This window comes from Cynoglossus semilaevis, chromosome 8 (assembly GCF_000523025.1).
Source record: "Cynoglossus semilaevis isolate Cse_v1.0 chromosome 8, Cse_v1.0, whole genome shotgun sequence".
NCBI lineage: Eukaryota > Metazoa > Chordata > Actinopteri > Pleuronectiformes > Cynoglossidae > Cynoglossus > Cynoglossus semilaevis.
In genome coordinates this window covers 11,859,959-11,876,627 of record NC_024314.1, presented here as the reverse complement: position 1 = coordinate 11,876,627, position 16,669 = coordinate 11,859,959, and the positions used below count along the sequence as shown (strand labels likewise).

At 40.6% G+C, this 16,669-nt stretch overlaps 1 protein-coding gene across 1 annotated transcript in view; it reads right to left on the bottom strand.

Moving 5' to 3' along the window:
- Nucleotides 1-16,669, bottom strand: part of cacna1g (calcium channel, voltage-dependent, T type, alpha 1G subunit) — a 193,960-nt gene that overhangs the window by 66,931 nt on the left and 110,360 nt on the right. The window contains exons 7-11 of the mRNA XM_025057946.1: nt 9,835-9,994; nt 7,279-7,579; nt 6,658-6,750; nt 5,721-6,579; nt 4,337-4,725 (exon numbers count right to left, since the gene is read on the bottom strand). Of these exons, the coding sequence (XP_024913714.1) occupies nt 4,337-4,725; nt 5,721-6,579; nt 6,658-6,750; nt 7,279-7,579; nt 9,835-9,994 (1,802 nt within the window). The remainder of the gene's footprint in view (nt 1-4,336; nt 4,726-5,720; nt 6,580-6,657; nt 6,751-7,278; nt 7,580-9,834; nt 9,995-16,669) is intronic.

Genomic DNA, 16,669 nt, shown 5'->3' with positions numbered 1-16,669 from the left:
AGAGGAGATAAGGAGCAGAGAGGCTGCTCTGTTGTGTGTCATGGACAGTGAATGTACACACACACAGAGTTGAGTTACGGGATTAAAACATTTCCGTGTGTGTGTGTGTGTGTTTGAGGAACACGTGTATGGACGTATGGAACATGTCATGGTCTGTGCACGGCAGGGTCAGAAATGAGCAGAATTCCGAGCAAAAATAGTGTCAAATATTTGTGATTGTCCTTAGAACTGTCATGACACGGACATTCAACAGACATAAAGTCGGATGACAAATATCAACATGTATTACACACACACACACACACACGGACCTTTGTACCATGTTATCCACCTGCTAAACTCTCAAAACAACAGATTTCTGTCTGGCCTTAAACGTTGGTTTAACTTATAACCTTATAAATACTTATATTTTAGCTAAAACACATCTAAAAGATAGACCACAGTAAGTTACCAAAGCAAAATGTTGGATTGAAAATCAGGCCACAGATATCTACGTGTTGCTGAAGACACAGCTAACCATCAGCTCAGACATCACTACGACTACGCTGGTTGACGAGGGCCAACGTTTTACTTAGTGTAGCCCTGAAAGAGATGGAATTATATACACCAAAGGATAAAAGATAGTCAAGTGGAATAGAACTGCCAAAGGGTAGCCTGGGTGTTGTTTTCAATAGCTAAGTGTTAATGAAAATTTGATAAAAAATTTGCAGAAAAAACAAGGCAATCCACACCCCTCTTCTCAGTCATCCATTCACAGAAGTAATCAATTATCCCCGCTGTCCAAATGTCATATTACTGTAAACAGTTATTATTGAAACGACTTTTTATTCCTAAATGACTGCAAACATCTGTCAGGGGGAAGACGAGTCCAAATAATTCAGGAACAGTCAACAAGAGCGTCGACTTTCAAACTGGGATCCACAGATGAAGAGCTGCCACGCAACATCCTCGGTCAGGCTGAGCGCTGATTAAAGCCATAAGTCACTCTGGTGAGAAATCAACCAATTAGAATCTGCTATGATTTAAGAGATTTTCTCATTTGTGGTAAAAACACAGCAACTGACTCCAAAAATACTGAATCATACACATGCATGTACACACACACACACGCACACGCACACGCACACACACACAGCTGACAAAAAATCCACCAAGTCTTCTGATGCAGGACACACACAATCTGCACATTATTAACAATTAATAGGCAAATAATATGCAATTAGTGTTGCCTTTATGGAGTCAGTTGACAGCTTGATTCACGTGGCAGGTGCTGCGTCCACCGTCCTCGCCATCGTCTCCTCCACAGAACCATACCATATCTAATTTCCAGTCGGCTGAATTGCTCTGTCAGATTTATGTGTGTGACTAACGTCGACGTGTTCGATCCAGCTGCCATTCTGTAGGAGTGGAATTTCTTAAAGAGACACTTTTCCCCAAACGCAGACTTTTTTTCTGATTTGAGGACGACACGAGTGAGAATTTCATCTCAATCTGTCACGGAGAGAACTGATTATGAGGTGGTGGAGAAAAATGGAAGTCATTGATTTCAGGGCTGAGAGCCCAAACAGGATGAACAACGACTGCTCGTCACAAGGACTTCTAACGTCTAATATATTATGTTGTTGAAATACACTGTGGAGCCAGCACATATATAGTGAACAGTAAACATCAGGACAGGGAGAACGTCCGAACAGGAAGACCTTCAGTTGCCATCAGGACTTAAACTAGAGATCTTCTGGAGGTAAGGCACAAGCACTAACCACCTGGGCACCATGTGAGCCAAAGCTGCAACACTTCTAGTAAACCTCAAAGTACAAGCAGTGTCTGCTGAATTAATGATTTATCTCAAAGTGAAATAAATTATTTTGAGGAATTCCCAGGAGTTGTGGCCTTTTGGGGGTGAACACTGTAGAAAATCAACCGTGTTAGTGTTGAAAATGTTTCTGGGAACAAAGATCCAGAAATGTCAATTTTTTGGGAGACACCAATAAGACTATTATTCATTAAAAAAAAAAACTATTGGCAAATTTGTTTTTCAATTCCCCTTTTCACAGAGATATCAGAGTGAGAAAATGGTTTGGAAAGACTACAAGGAATTTGAATTATGAATCAGTTTTCACTTCTGACCACAGAAGGTGAAACCAGACAGCTCTTGGTTGCAGAGTAAGGTACGCAGAATATGAAGTTGGCTGCAGGACGTACGGAAATGAGAGCCAGCCTCTTCAGCATGTGGACAGAGTTACAGAGACAAACAGAGACTTGGTGATCCTCCTGTCTATTGGATGTCAATGGGCTTACAATCAATGAGGCGTCTGTAAAGTTTTCAGCAGCCTGTCTGGAGACTTGGAAGGGAGCTGCGTTAAGCAAAACTTGGAAGAAAGGAGGCTTAAGAGTCAAGGTGAAAGGAGGAAGGTGAAGAAAGGAAGAATGAAAAGAGAAATGAAGGTGAAAGTCGAGAGAAAACAGGGGAGAAAACCGAAGGAAAAGAACAAAAGAAGGAAGATGACAAGTGTGGGTGTTTGTTCTAGTGCTGGAAATGCTTCACATCTGGATATGTTTAAATGTACTGCAGGTCAGGGATCGCAAACAATAACTCCAAAAAAACCTGTCCAATCACACACACATACACACCCAGGCTGGTTTTTACATTTCTAATCTGACCTTCATTCTCACCCGAAATCCAAACTTAACTTTGAACCTCCAAATACCTTCTCACATAGTGTGGACATGAAAATGTCCCCATAAGTGTAGTTCTGGCAGAGACATGCACACACAAACAGTCAAACCTAAAACTTAGGTCACTTTCCTGTGTGTAACGTATCTTTAAACACAGTTAAACCCAAAGCCAAAGATCCAAGGCCAAAGCTTCCTCCAGCTTCCAGGAAGTTGATATCACCATAAGAAAAGAAATCTCCAGAGAAGTCGAGGTTAATCTATTAATATCTTGCGTGAAAATCAAAGTCTAACCTGTGATAATTACAAGGGTTTTACCATAAAATGATTTGACTGCAGGATGACTGCTGCAGTTAGGGGTCGTTTCACGCAAACTAATCCAATCTTTCCGAAAGACTGCTGAACTTTTTGTGCTTTTTCTACCCAGCAGCTGTTTTCAATCCAAGAGTATATATAATTATTTGACTTTTGTGATACATTCAGAAGATTATGACCTATATAATGGGCTGTGCTGGATTACACTCCTGCGCTGACATATGCTAGTGGTTTGGGAATAGACCAGGATGTGACTGATCCACATTAAAAAGGTCTCTTGGTCAATGTTATTGTAATATTTTCATATTCCTCCACAGTTAGCTGCCAGCTCTGTAGCCACAACAAACTCAGTAATGAGAAACAAGCTTCAAGGACAAAAAAAATCACAGTTTGAATGGGAAAAGTAAAAACAGTCCTGGGATTTGAACGTTTGCACGATCTGAACTGTGGCAAAGTCAAATGTAAGCACTGTTTAAGTATTTCAAGGTCCAACAAAGCAGTTATGTGAGATACAGCTGTGGGCTAAGAATGAATGTACAAAAACTAAAAAAACAAAAAGAAAACAAACAGTAATGTGATGTTGTTGTTTTTTTTGTTTTGGAGGATGTGGGAGAAAACAGTCGGGCAGTTCAGACAGTTTAGGTGGACAACAAGGGGAAATTTCAAATATATCCAAGAATATGAAAATAAACCTGAATAGAACCAAAACCTAACTTTTAAATGAACGTTGCCTGATCTCCTGGGTTCCACCCCAGCGGCAGCTCTGAACATCTGGAACTTTATTAGCTTCTATTTTTAAATAGTATCAACATGTATTGTTGTTGAATGGACGTAGTTGTTGCTATTGTGAAGTGCGCATTCAAGCTTCTTACCCAGACCTGATGTAAACCACTGTCAGACGATGTCCAGATGTAGTCGACACTGCCAACCTATCGTGCTCTCCCTGCATATGTACACCTCCCATTAACATGCCTCATCCCTAATATGGATAAGATGTCATTACACTGATTGCAGTTTAATGTCAAGTGTAAGTGGGGTGAAAGGGAAATAACACCCCGGAGGTAAAAGTAACAGCTTGAGAATGAGAAGAAATAAAAGGAAGAAAGAAGGAAAGAAAAAATCTCTCAGTCAGCTTTTATGGGACCATCCACGGCTGTTAAATCACACTCAGCTCATTTCTTTCTCTCTCTTTCTGGCTGCAATCATGCTTGTGTAAACACAAAAGGATAGAGAGAGAAAACAGGATTTCTCCTTAGGCCTGTAGCTAAATAATACACAGGAACAAAACGTGTAGATAATCAGCACAACAAAGGAAACCACCAATCCTGAAACAGAAATGTGTTCCTACCTGCTCATGGTACTCAATACCCATGCTGAGAGTATTGATCAGGATGGCGATCATGATCCCTCTTCCAAAGTATTTACTGTCCACAATCTTTCTGAACGTGTCGCACACCAGCCTCCAGAAGCGGACTACGTTTGCAGCGGTTTTGCCCAGTCTTTGGTGCTTCTTTTTGGGCTGTCTGCTGTCCCTCCTGTCCCTGTGGTGGATGTCCTGAGTGAACTCATACACACCCTCGCTGTCAGAGTCGCCAGCGGTCTCGTTGCCCTCGCAAGCTGCCTCCGATTCGTTAGCCATGGCCTTTGCACAGTACGGGCAGTTTTCTGGGTCCATCGTCAAAGCAAATGAGTCCATGGCAGTGAGGTCACGGGCCGACAGCTGGCAGGAGAACTGGGCTGTAATGGGATGACACAAGGTTGGTGCTTTAGACAGAACTGTTGACATACAGTAGATCTATGGTGGACACCAGGTGGAGAAACATCTCAAGGGGTAAAGGTTTAGGTTAAAGTGTTTAATGACCCATTGATCTGACCCACGCATCATCCTTTTTGTCTGTAAAACTTTGTCCAACAAATGAGCAACATTGTTTTGCTGTTGGCAAGCCAGTTAAACAGTCCTCCTGTGTGCACAAAGGTGCAATTAAATTAAAACATTAATTAATTAATATTCAAAAGTGTATGCCTTTTCTATGATGGTGTGTTCAGAGACTGCAAAAAAAAAGTGCAAAGGACCAAACTAACTGACCAAACTAGCATTTACAGTAAAAAAAACGATCATAATAAATGGCAGGAAACAAATCTGGAAAAGTTGATTTTTGGGAAAAGGAAAGTCCAACATTTTTAGATAGTTGCGTGTTTCATTGGAGTGTGCATATATGGTTAAAGACAGAGTGTGTGTGGTAAATGAGTAACGACTTGTCTTCACAGCCTGCACTGTGGTCTGTCTGGCAGTCTGCCACCATTCCCACCATCCGTACGACCCAAACAGACCTGGCCTGGCTTTCTGCTGAGCCTACTGGCTTTGAGAAGTTGGCCATCAGCAGACTGATCTGGCCTTAAGCTCAACCATGAGGGATTAATATTTACTGACTGACTCTTTTCTGTCTCTCATGAAAGGAAAACCAACCTCCACGTTGGACCGCATTACCGTTTGGAGTTTAATCACGACAGATCAACCACAGAGGGAAGGGAAGACTTCCAGTAATGTGTCACTTGATTTACTCTGACAATGAAACACTGACTCAGAGTTTATGAGATACTCTTGTATTTCTTTAAAAGCTCGTGTTGATTACCGACTATTATTTTTCCTAAATGGCCTGCAAAAAACAACAAGGCATTTCTCAAATGTGATTGGACTGACTTATGAACCTAATGCCATAATGGAAGTTTACCTGTGGATGGAAAGGTGTCCACCAGGCTGGACGGTCGTCTGTCCACGACATTGGGAGGGATATTGAGGTTGAAGTTTCCCAGAGTGCTCACTGCAACACTTCCTCTTCTTGACTCTGCCAGGGCTCTTGCCTGCAGTGTGGGGTAGTTTTTAGGACCCGGTGCAGCAAAGGGCACGGAGTTTCTTTTCATGGCTCTAGACACGGGAGTTGGTGCCAGGGAGAAGGCTGGAGTCAGGCCCAAACATGTGGGTGAAGGCGTACTTCGAAGAGCATCTGCAGCTCCTGCAGTAGCCAGGCTGGTATCAGAGGTGGCTGCTGTTACAACACTGGGTGGCGCCAGTGCCAGATGCCCACTGCTAGTGGTTGTCGTTAACGCAGCCCCTACGTTGTTGTTATGAGCCCCAGCTTCCACATCCCTTCCCTCCAAGCAGCGTATGCTGCCTCCTCCCCTGACACTGCCGTTTCCCAGGTGATAATAGTGGTGGTGGTGGTGGTGATGGTGCATCATATGGTGAACGGACACAGATCCGCGCCTGAAAGACTTTCTTCTTCGTCTAATGCTCTGGCATCGCTGGGGCTCCGTGGGAGGAGGTGTGGCAGGGATGTTGAACCCAGCCTGGCGGGCTAAGAACCTGCAGACGTGGGCCACTTGTTTAGCTCCCTTGCGGATAATGTGAACCAGGTACTTGAGGAGCTCGTCGTAGCAGGATCCTGGCTCCGACAGGGAGGCCAGAGTGCTGGCGTTGGACATGAAGCGCACCCGCTGCTCCTTCATTAACTGGCTCTCCCTCTGCTTGGTCTCTGAGAACTGAGTGGCGATGACGACCAGGCACAGGTTGATCATGAAGAACGAGCCGATCTGGAAACAAGGAAAGGTTGCTGACACCTATTTTACCTACATTTTAAAAAATCACTATGTAGTTGAAGTGGGACTTACAATAATGAGTAGGATGAAGTAGATGAAGTTGTAGAAAGAGTGAGCGTCCATCACAAAGTACATGATGTCGACCCAGCCCTCTAACGTAATCACCTACAGAGGAGCAAACACAAAGACAACGAATACAGGTTGAAATATCAACACCAAATACTAAGTTGCAAAATTTCAAATGTGAACCAAATGAACCAATCAGATAAAGGTTAAAGGTCAACTGTTTGGAGGCAGCAACAAGATTAACTTTTAGCAATCATTTCCTACCTAATAAAAATCTCTGGCTGTTGTTGAGCCACCTCAGGATTTTTTTTTGCTGACCTAATTTAGGTTACACTTCAGGCAAACATTAATTCTAATCATTTTTGCATTTTTTACAAAACAGCAACACATTTTTGGCCAAGTAACTGCATTATAGTGCACTTAAACATGCCTCACTTGTAGGGTTCAAAGAAATGACAAAAAGGACATTTCATAATGGAAATATGCTCCAAAAGTATTTAAATGCCAAACAGCCTTTAAATCCTGGCAACATGTTTGAAGCAACCTGCAGTTAATGAAAGTGAATCCTGATTCAGAAAGTAACTCCTAAAACATCCATTGAACCACAGCGTGGTTTAATTCTGTCACCTGAAAGATAGCAATCCAGGCGTAGCAGATGTTGTCGAAGTTGATAGCGTCCTTGAAGGGGTTGTGTGGACCAGCAGAACACTTGGTGTAGTACTGGTTCCAGTTGACACAGGTGGTGTTGTCGGTACTGTTGTAGAACTCCATGTCCAGGGTGCACTGAAGGCCCCCCTCGTACAGTTTGGGGACCGAGCTGCAGTCCCTCATGCCGTTGTTTTGCTGCTGAGAGCAGATGAAGGGGCTCTCGTCGTCGTTTTCAGTGTGGTAGTATTCATGCAGTTTCTCCATCATCACTGGCAAGGAACTTGGAAGGGGAAACATATAAATCAATAAATATATGTATCTATATATGTATATATATATATATATACATATATATATATGTATACAGTGTTCTTTTTTAACTAAGATGACTTGACTTCTTTGTGACTCACAGGTCACATTATTTGACCTTGAACACATCTTTGTATCAGGGGCAGTAAGCAGCACTTTACTGTGCCTGGGGAGCTGGGAAGTTTTTTGTACTCAGACTACAGACTACAACCTTGAAGGAGTTGGGATTTGATTTAGTAGTTCTCAGGTCACAAGCCTGCTCCTTTTCCAACTCGGTCATTGGCTAGTATAAATCTGATTATATAGTTTTTAGTATAAAAATTTAGGTTAAATTTTGACAGAATTTGAATCTGTACTAAATTGAAATGTTACTTAGTTTAATACTCACTAGTTCTATAACTCCAAGAGTTCTAAATAGATTTGCTCAATATTAAAAAGTGTTAGCTAAATTTTGCCAAGTACTATAATTGACCAGATAAATATATATATATATATATATATATATATATATATATAGTATATTTAAATTTCAAGTTGCCCAACAACATAAATAGCTGGGTCCAACTGTCTAAATACATAAATGTTGTGACCCAGTTGTACTGAGCAATACAGTCCAATGTTACTTAGTTGAAAACAGTTGTTAGTCCAGGATTTCCAATCTATGAAGTGGGCACAGCATCAAACAACACAGGAAGTACAGGCAGTAACAGAAGGTCACTGTAAAGTCATTATTATTAACACTGGCAGCACTAAAAGTTGTCACGTTTTTCTTAGCAATCTTAAAGGTCTTCATTTGCGGAAGCAGCAGAAGTTGTGGTGAAACATCGTGGTCAGACCGACTGGAGGAGATGGCAGGACTGTGTGTTTGTCGGATCTGAATTTTCTTGGCACATCTGTGACAGTTTACTCCTCCGTCTGAAGGTGTGTCCACTTGAGTGTGTGTTGCCTGTGTTGTTTTGATCCTCACCTGCTGAATAACTGGTGTTGTAGCCTCAAAGAGAAACCATTTAGGACAAACTCAGTCTCACTGGTTTGTCATTTTTCTTATAAATACCTCATTGACGGCTGGGAGCGAGCTGCAAAAACACTCACTGTGGCATCATTAAATGTATTATTTAACTAAATGTGACACACTGGATGAGGCTGCCACTGGGTGCTTTAACATTTCCCTGCTCTACTAAAGAGTCACTGTCATCCTGGTTAACGGCTAACAGCTGGTACTCTGCCTAAGCTGAATAAGTGTCAGTAAAATGAATAAAATGCACTAGATGCATTAAAGCTGACTCCAGTGTCGTTGGTCTGACATGGAATTACAGACATAAGGAGAAAATGGAAAACTGATGATGATGACAACAACAAAAAAAAAGATGCGAGCTCACCAAAGACCTTGAATTATGGCCCTAAAATGTCATAAATCCCATGGTGAATGATGAAGCCGTGCAGGGATGAGCATGAATAAGTCATGGATGCCCATGTTCTACATACCATGGACCACATGAGGTCTATCTCATTACTCCCAGGCCTGTCTCACTCCCATTTATCACAGTAATGAGTCTCTACATTAAAGAAAAAGATGACCTCATCAACTCCAACGTGTGACCTAGTTTGGGTGCAGAGTTAAGGTTGACCTTAACCCTCCAACAAAATGTGATGTGAAGAAATATTTTAGGATTTTGGAGGTCGGTCATTTTAAGATTATACACGTGGACCTAGGATATGTATTTTTCCTAACATTTTCCATACTCAGTTACAGTTTATAGAATCAAAAGCTAACAAATATTTAGGTAATATAAGCAAAGAAATACATATAAGCTAAAAGTAAAAAAAGAATATACAGCTGACTAGTAAAGTCAAAGATAGTTATAGTGATTCTGAGTTTATGGACGGCTAAAATAAAAAAGATTGAGACTAAAAATAAATAGAGTGCTAATCATTGGGCCAAAAACAGCTATGAGTTAAAATATAAAATGATGTCCAAGGGACTGTCAAAACTAAACACTGAGCCAAGAGATCACTTACACATAAGTCTAACTCAGGCTTTCTTTTATGAATAATCAGATTGGTGTCAAAAGTTTAACAGTAGGAAAAAGGCATAAAAGAGTATTGGAAAATGTGAAAAAAAACCCCTGTGCCAATAGTTTAAAAAGCAATATTAAAAAACGTTCAATAAGTACAATAAAACAAGTCATCTCCAAATCTAGTCCTAGGAACCAAAGTGGAACTCACGAAGAGATGTTTTCCTTCACAAAGCATCGGTTTCTGAGCAGACCAGCCCACAGTTGGACGCCCACGATTCCAAATATGAAGAAGACGAAGAAGCAGAGCAGCAGGACGTTGCCCAGCATGGGCAATGTGTCCAGGAGCAGGGTGACCAGAATCCTCATACCTGTGAGAGAATTACCACTGGTCAAACATCTGGACAGAGTCTGGATTGAGGTTAAAGATCAAAACAATCTTACATTAAAAAAGAAGGTTTTTTAAGGTCAGAAATAACATGAGCAGTGGGGTTTGTCATGATATCTGACCTCGTCCTCTCTTCATTTATAACTGTTCAGTCCTCCTACTGCTGGGCTACAGGTACACATGGTATTAAATTATCTTGGTTGGTTTTTATTGTATAATTTTAAGAACACACAAAAAAAACAATTCTGTTTGTGAATTTCTGTCTAACCAGAAAAGTAAAAGTCATGTTTTCACTGACAAAACTAAATTGTAATCAAAGTAATCAAACGCATCTGAAAAATAGTAGTACCATCAAGTTAATGCAAATATGTCATTAAAGTACCACTTGGGAGTATTTGCAGGGTGGCAGGAAACATTTCTGAGTATTAGGACCACTGACCTTTCAAAGTGTGTAATTTATGTGTTAAGTTTTGTGAACACAGGACAAAAGGGACAAAGATAACTGGCTGAGAAACTGCATGATTTTTTTCTTTTTTTTTTCTGAAAAATGTGGTTTTGTGGACTGGCCTTCCTGCAGTCAAGACCTGTCTATTATATAAACAGTATATAACGGTATATTATAAAGAGGGGGACCACACATCATGACACACATGAGGAGATACATCCATCCATCCATCCATCCATCCATCCATCCATCCATCCGTTACCACAGCTCTCATTTTCTCTCCAGCAACAACATGGTGAGACTGGCATTAATAATGAGGATCATTTCTCTGATCAGGGGGTTTTCTGGGTAATTATCGTGGCTGGGTCAGCTGTGGTCAGCTCTCCTCTGGAGGCAGACAGCCTCAGAGGAACATAGGATCGAAATAGAGACGGACGGAAGAAGCAGTGTGGAAAAAGTTCAATTATTTCCCAAATCTCAGTCCGATTAACGCCTGTCAGTGCGCTGCACAGAGTGATTATTGATAAAAAGGCCTAATCTGCAACAGTCTGGAGTTAATTTCCCTCTAAGGCTAGAGCCAATGTTAGAACTGCTTGGAATTATATGTTTCATTAAATATTGTAAAGTTTTCTGCCAAAGGATGAAAGAATCGTGTTTTATTTTGTTGGCCTTTCATCAAAAACAAAACAATCAATTCTGTTTAAAAAAGGCACATCTTTAAGATCAGAATTTTACTTCAACTAATCTATTCGTTACAGATGCAGTATGACAACATGTATGTGACATACAGCAATCTATTCAGCGATCACCTACTCTGTTACAACACTCCAACTTGGTTTATTGACAAGATTTCAGCCAAACAATCATCCATGGTAAATTAATTCGTCATTAACCGGCTCAGGTTTCTTGTTATGCTGATGACATCCTAATCCACGTGTCAACTCAATTAGTTGCACTGAATGTTCATTCCACAAAATATTTTTAAACATTATCTCAAGAGCTTACAGGCCCACACAACGTTTTAAGGCCTTGATTGATAGTTTTAGGTCAAATAATAATCAACAACACAACATTTAAAGGAAAAAAAATCAATAATTAAAAAAGGGAGCTTTTGAGCCCCCTACTGGAGCCTGGTTGATGGTGACATTGGTAAGATAAGGTTGCAAAGACAAACTTCTACTACCACTCACCCAAAACTAGTGACTGAACCCATACTAATTCTTAAAAAAAAACAGTTGTAAAAGTAACCTCTGTTTACTTTTACAACTAGCAACATTACTTCCACTGAACAAACAAGCTTATACAACTTCAACCCTTACTTCAACTAAATTGCTTTATCTACTTCTTCAATGTGGTCTAAAGATCATCCCCAGTGTGGACAAGGTTGTCTTCTCGGACCAGATGTGGTCGAAAAATCTCACTTATCTTCCTCCACATCGACAAAATCCTGAGGTTTGACTGGATATTTGAACACAATATGTTCCCTTTTGTCAAGGAATTATGTGTATTTGCAAACATGAGCCTGTACAGACGCACTGTCGAGGACAGAAAGTGCTTTGTTGAGTTTTTACATTTGGTTTTTATTGTGGTTTGGACACTGAACACATGTCATTTCACAGGCAATGTTTATAATACGGAGTAAAACCGTCCACATTCCTACACCCTTATCTCCACTGTACTATCGCTGTGCACATCTTTTATATAAGTGCACATTCAGAAATATTGTTTCATGGTTTTTGGAATGTGTGAAAAAACAAAACAATTCTGCTGTATGACCGGAGAATGATTTACGCTGAGGTGTGTGTGTATACATACTGTACACACACTTGGATTGTGTTATATGTAAACTTCCTCTCAAAGAAGTACAGAACATATAACACAGGAAAAAGGAAATGGTATTGTTTATATTTAATATCATTATATTATTATTATATTTTTTATCATTTGTATCAACTTTGTATCAGTAGATTCAAATCAAAATAAAGATAAAATAAAATATTCCACAAAAACAAACAAAAACAATTATGATTGTTCTGCTCTGTAGCACCAAAATGTCTTTTGTCAATGTGTTATGTTATTTGAAAGGTTTTGGGAAGAATTTAGCTAAAAGTTAGCTGAAAATAACAAAAAGCAATCCACAGAACACCTAAATAACAAAACATCTATATGTCAAATTTAGCCAAAGAGTTTCATGACGACTAAAGATAGTAAAGTTAGTCCTAAAAAAATCTCACTCACGGTCAGAAATATGACCTAAAAGTTAGCCAAGATTATCAAAACAGAGCTCCAAACATTATCACAGCACAAAAACATTCTCTCCTCTTTCCTCAGTGAAGCTGACAACAACTTCATGACAAACTTGGTACTGCTGACTATCAATAAAGGCATGGACACAGCTAAATTGGTCGCATGGGACAGTTACAGATTAAAGCTCCAAAAGAAAAGTCCATCAGTGGTTTTCTGAAGGCTGTCGTTGACAAAGACTACTTCTTATATAGAGTCTACACTTAGAACAGGGCGTGGATTTTTTTTTTTCAATTTTTGTCTTTTCAGCTTGCATACCATTTTTTATTCTTATTCCCTGATCTTTCCAAGGATTGACATCAGCATTCACGCAGCTGCTGTCAGAAGTCTGATGAAGACTTTACACTTGACAGACTGACGTGCAGCTTTATAGTAAGCACAACTCTATCCCACTCATTTTCTCTCTTTTCTGCTCCTTAATGAGCACTGCAGCAACACAAGATATCTGTAACATCTGGAGCAGAAGCAGATCTTTTTAAGGACATGCTCTCAGACCTGGTTGTGCTGAGCCTGTAGGATGCTGCTAAACCCAAACCTCAGCCATTGACCACAGCTGGATTAGTGGCCACTGACTTAGAGACTGACTCTGAGCACAGAGATGGAACTGCAGAATAAGAGTTTAACACCTAAACCTCCACACTGTCGGAGTTGGACAACCCTGACAGCTGCAGTCTCCTGCAGCATCCTAATTAAACCTAATCCCATGTGCTGGTTGGACTTAAAGAGGAAACTGTAGTACGCGAGGAGAACATCCAAATTCCACACTGAAAGATCAGGCATCAAACTAGTGATCTACATGTGAAGCAAAAGCTGAAAAACATGTTCCAAATATCTGAAACAAAACCTTTGAATCCAGGAGAGGAAACCAATTCTCAACCCTTAGCCAGAACAGAGGTCTCACTCTGTGCGGTAGACATTTCATATTTAATGACGATCATCTCATTCGTCTGTTTGCCCTCTTCAACCTAGCCATGAGAAACCATGCTGCTCCAACATGGACGACTGGCAGGTGGTCGTGTCTGATGGAGGAAGCCATCTGTTAGCAGACAGATTAAGTCTGCAACTCCTGCTCCCACTGTCCAGGTCCCACCTCATCCATGCCATCTCTGTAATCTGTGTACTGTGAACTAATGGGCTTACAGAGTCAAGGGACAGCACACACCTGCGTCTCTTCTTCTCTAAGCAGATAGATGACAAGTAGCTCTGTGTCAGTCACAGAGGTGACCAGACATCCAAGGAATTGTGTCTCTGATTTGAGACCCAAAAATGACAAGTGTAAGTCCAAATGTTAGAATAGACTGTTATCCTTATGCAGAAGCAGCTTTGATTGTTGTGCATCATGTTACCTGTTCTTTTCTCTTTAACTGAATTTAGTTTTTCATTGGGCAAAATCTAGTGATTACTTTGCATGTGAACATAAATCCTTTGTGCTAGTTTTATGTTTGTCATTATATGTGATATATTATGTTATCTGAGCTGTGTCTAGCTCTCCAAGCTTACTTTTTTCATTCTAAATTTTCCTTTCCTTCCTGTCAAATTTACAGTGCCTTGTACAATAACATCTGTCCCAAGTAGGTGGCACTTTAAAGAACATTAAAGTGGAGTATATTTATTTTCTCTCTCAGCCACAGACTATCCCACATCTGCCAAGAACTGCTGGCAAACATGGGATATTTTGTGTTTCATTGGGATTGCACTCACAAGATCTTTCGTTTCTTAGCTGCAGTGAAGTGTGTGGATTACTCTGTGACATTCTCTGCCTCCGACCTCTGGCAAACAGCTTTCTCTTTTCATCTTGTTTCAACCGTATCAGCCTTTTTTTCTTTAACTCTGCTCACAAAACAACAGTCCCCAGGATTAAACCTCTGCCCTGACTCACGCAGGCTCTTACCAATGCCCTCACAAAACAGAACATCTGTGGGAGTGACTTTGGCCTTTACCTTAATAATCACTGGGTTTTTCTCCAAGCAGTTTAGAAATATAGTAACTTAAAGGTAAAAGTACAAAGTAGTGTGTAGGAGCTGTGGGCTAAAATGTGCAGCATAGTAATATGTAAGTAAGGATGAATAAGCTGCTTAAAAAGAAGTAAAAAAAAAGAAAGAAAAGAAAAACATAAAGAAATGGTTGATATGCATATGCTCTTCTATCCCTGGGTGGCTAAGCTAACACTCGTATGCAGATTATACACAAAATGCCATAGGCAAAAGTAAGCATAAGATAATTTTATGTCATGAAAAAGTAAAAAGTTAAGCAAACATTTGGGAAATATATCTAATGTTTAACATTAGATATATTAGATATATACATTTGAATAGTTAGAAAAAGGCACAGACGGGACGACACATCAAGATAATATGTTAATTATCTGCAAAACAAGCAAAACAGTCACCGCAGACTTGTCTCTGTCTCTCGTCTCTGAACCTGAGCTGAGATAACCCTGGTGACATCTGCAGGAAGTAGAAGAGCTCATCAGAGGCAACGAGGAGTCATTATGTAATGGCTTTACAAGTTCGATGGTTTTCCCTGTCCTCGTAAACTAACCCCTTATGTGAAAAACCAGTGGAGTTCCTCTTTAATTCCAGCTGTCCTTGGCATTAAGAATGTGTTCTGAGCCTGGTAGGGATGAGACATTTATGCCGGCCAGGAGGCAGATAATGATTTACAAATTCAGTCTGCGGCTGGGAGGGTATGGTCTGCTCTGAAACCCATGCTGGAACAAGGGCAGATGAGCGACTGTCAGTCCTTAAATCCCTTTCATCTGCAAAAATATGGTTTGCCCGGAACAAATAAGAAGCTAAGTGTACGGATTTTGCCTGAAGTCAAAAGTAAGGCAAATTTAAATACCGTTCTTTTTGCATAACAGCAGAACTAATTCCGCTGCAAACACAAGGTGTGTTGAACATAATACATTTCAGCAAATTAAGGTCTACTTTCTAGGTTTCAGTGCTTTTGAGGAATGAAAGAAAACCCCATTAAGGCAGCGGTGAATCAAGGTTACAGAGATAGAAAAAGATGAAAAAATATATTTAATACTTTGTAGAAGTGCTGTGTACTGTGCAGAGGTAGATGAAGGAAAGTTCCTCCATAATTAGATGGTGAGGTTTCTTTGTTCTTGTGCTTTCCCTGTGCACTGGAAACACACTCAGTGCCCATTTAAGGAGATTCTCTGCTGCCATCCAGGAAACATGAGTGGCCTTTGAATATTAAGACCAACACAGAGAAATGTCAAGAGTTGTCATGTCAGCTTTGATGCAGCCAATGACAGGGCTGAGCTACAAGGTCCCTGTGGAGCACTGCTCTGGGATATGATGGTAATAGCCAATCAGGTGGGAGGCAGTGGGAGGTGATGCGGTGACAAGTGCCTGGGATATCTGGCTGTTTTTTTCAGCAAAATGTATCTGTCACTTCAGTGTGGCAGGAGGACGGTCTCGATAGAGCATCAATCACTGTCAGAGTCCAGCAGGAGTGTGTTTGTTGATGCAGTTCTGCAGATGTAGTGTGTATATGTGTGTTTTTATTATGAGCTCCAGCCTTCTGGACAACTGCAGCCTGAGGTAGGAGACAGTTGATGCCACTGCTGATCTGGATTCAGATGACATTTTGGGAACAGGAAAAGAAATTTCAGCAGGGAACTTAAGTTGGCAGATACTTTGAATGAATTTTGCAGAGTCAGCATTTGGCAGTAGCACCATGCTAGTGCAGAGTTCTCCTCTGGAGAAAAAAGAACATCACAGCCTGTGACAAATCACGCCTTTCAAATCCAAAGCTTTTACAGACCCCGCAACAGAAAAAAACCAAATGTGGTTCCTCAGCATTTCAACTGATTGTCAGTGTTATGTCTCATCTACAACGTCCTACAGTACAACCATCACTGTAAACAGATGAGCTGAATCTAAAAGACCAAGGGCA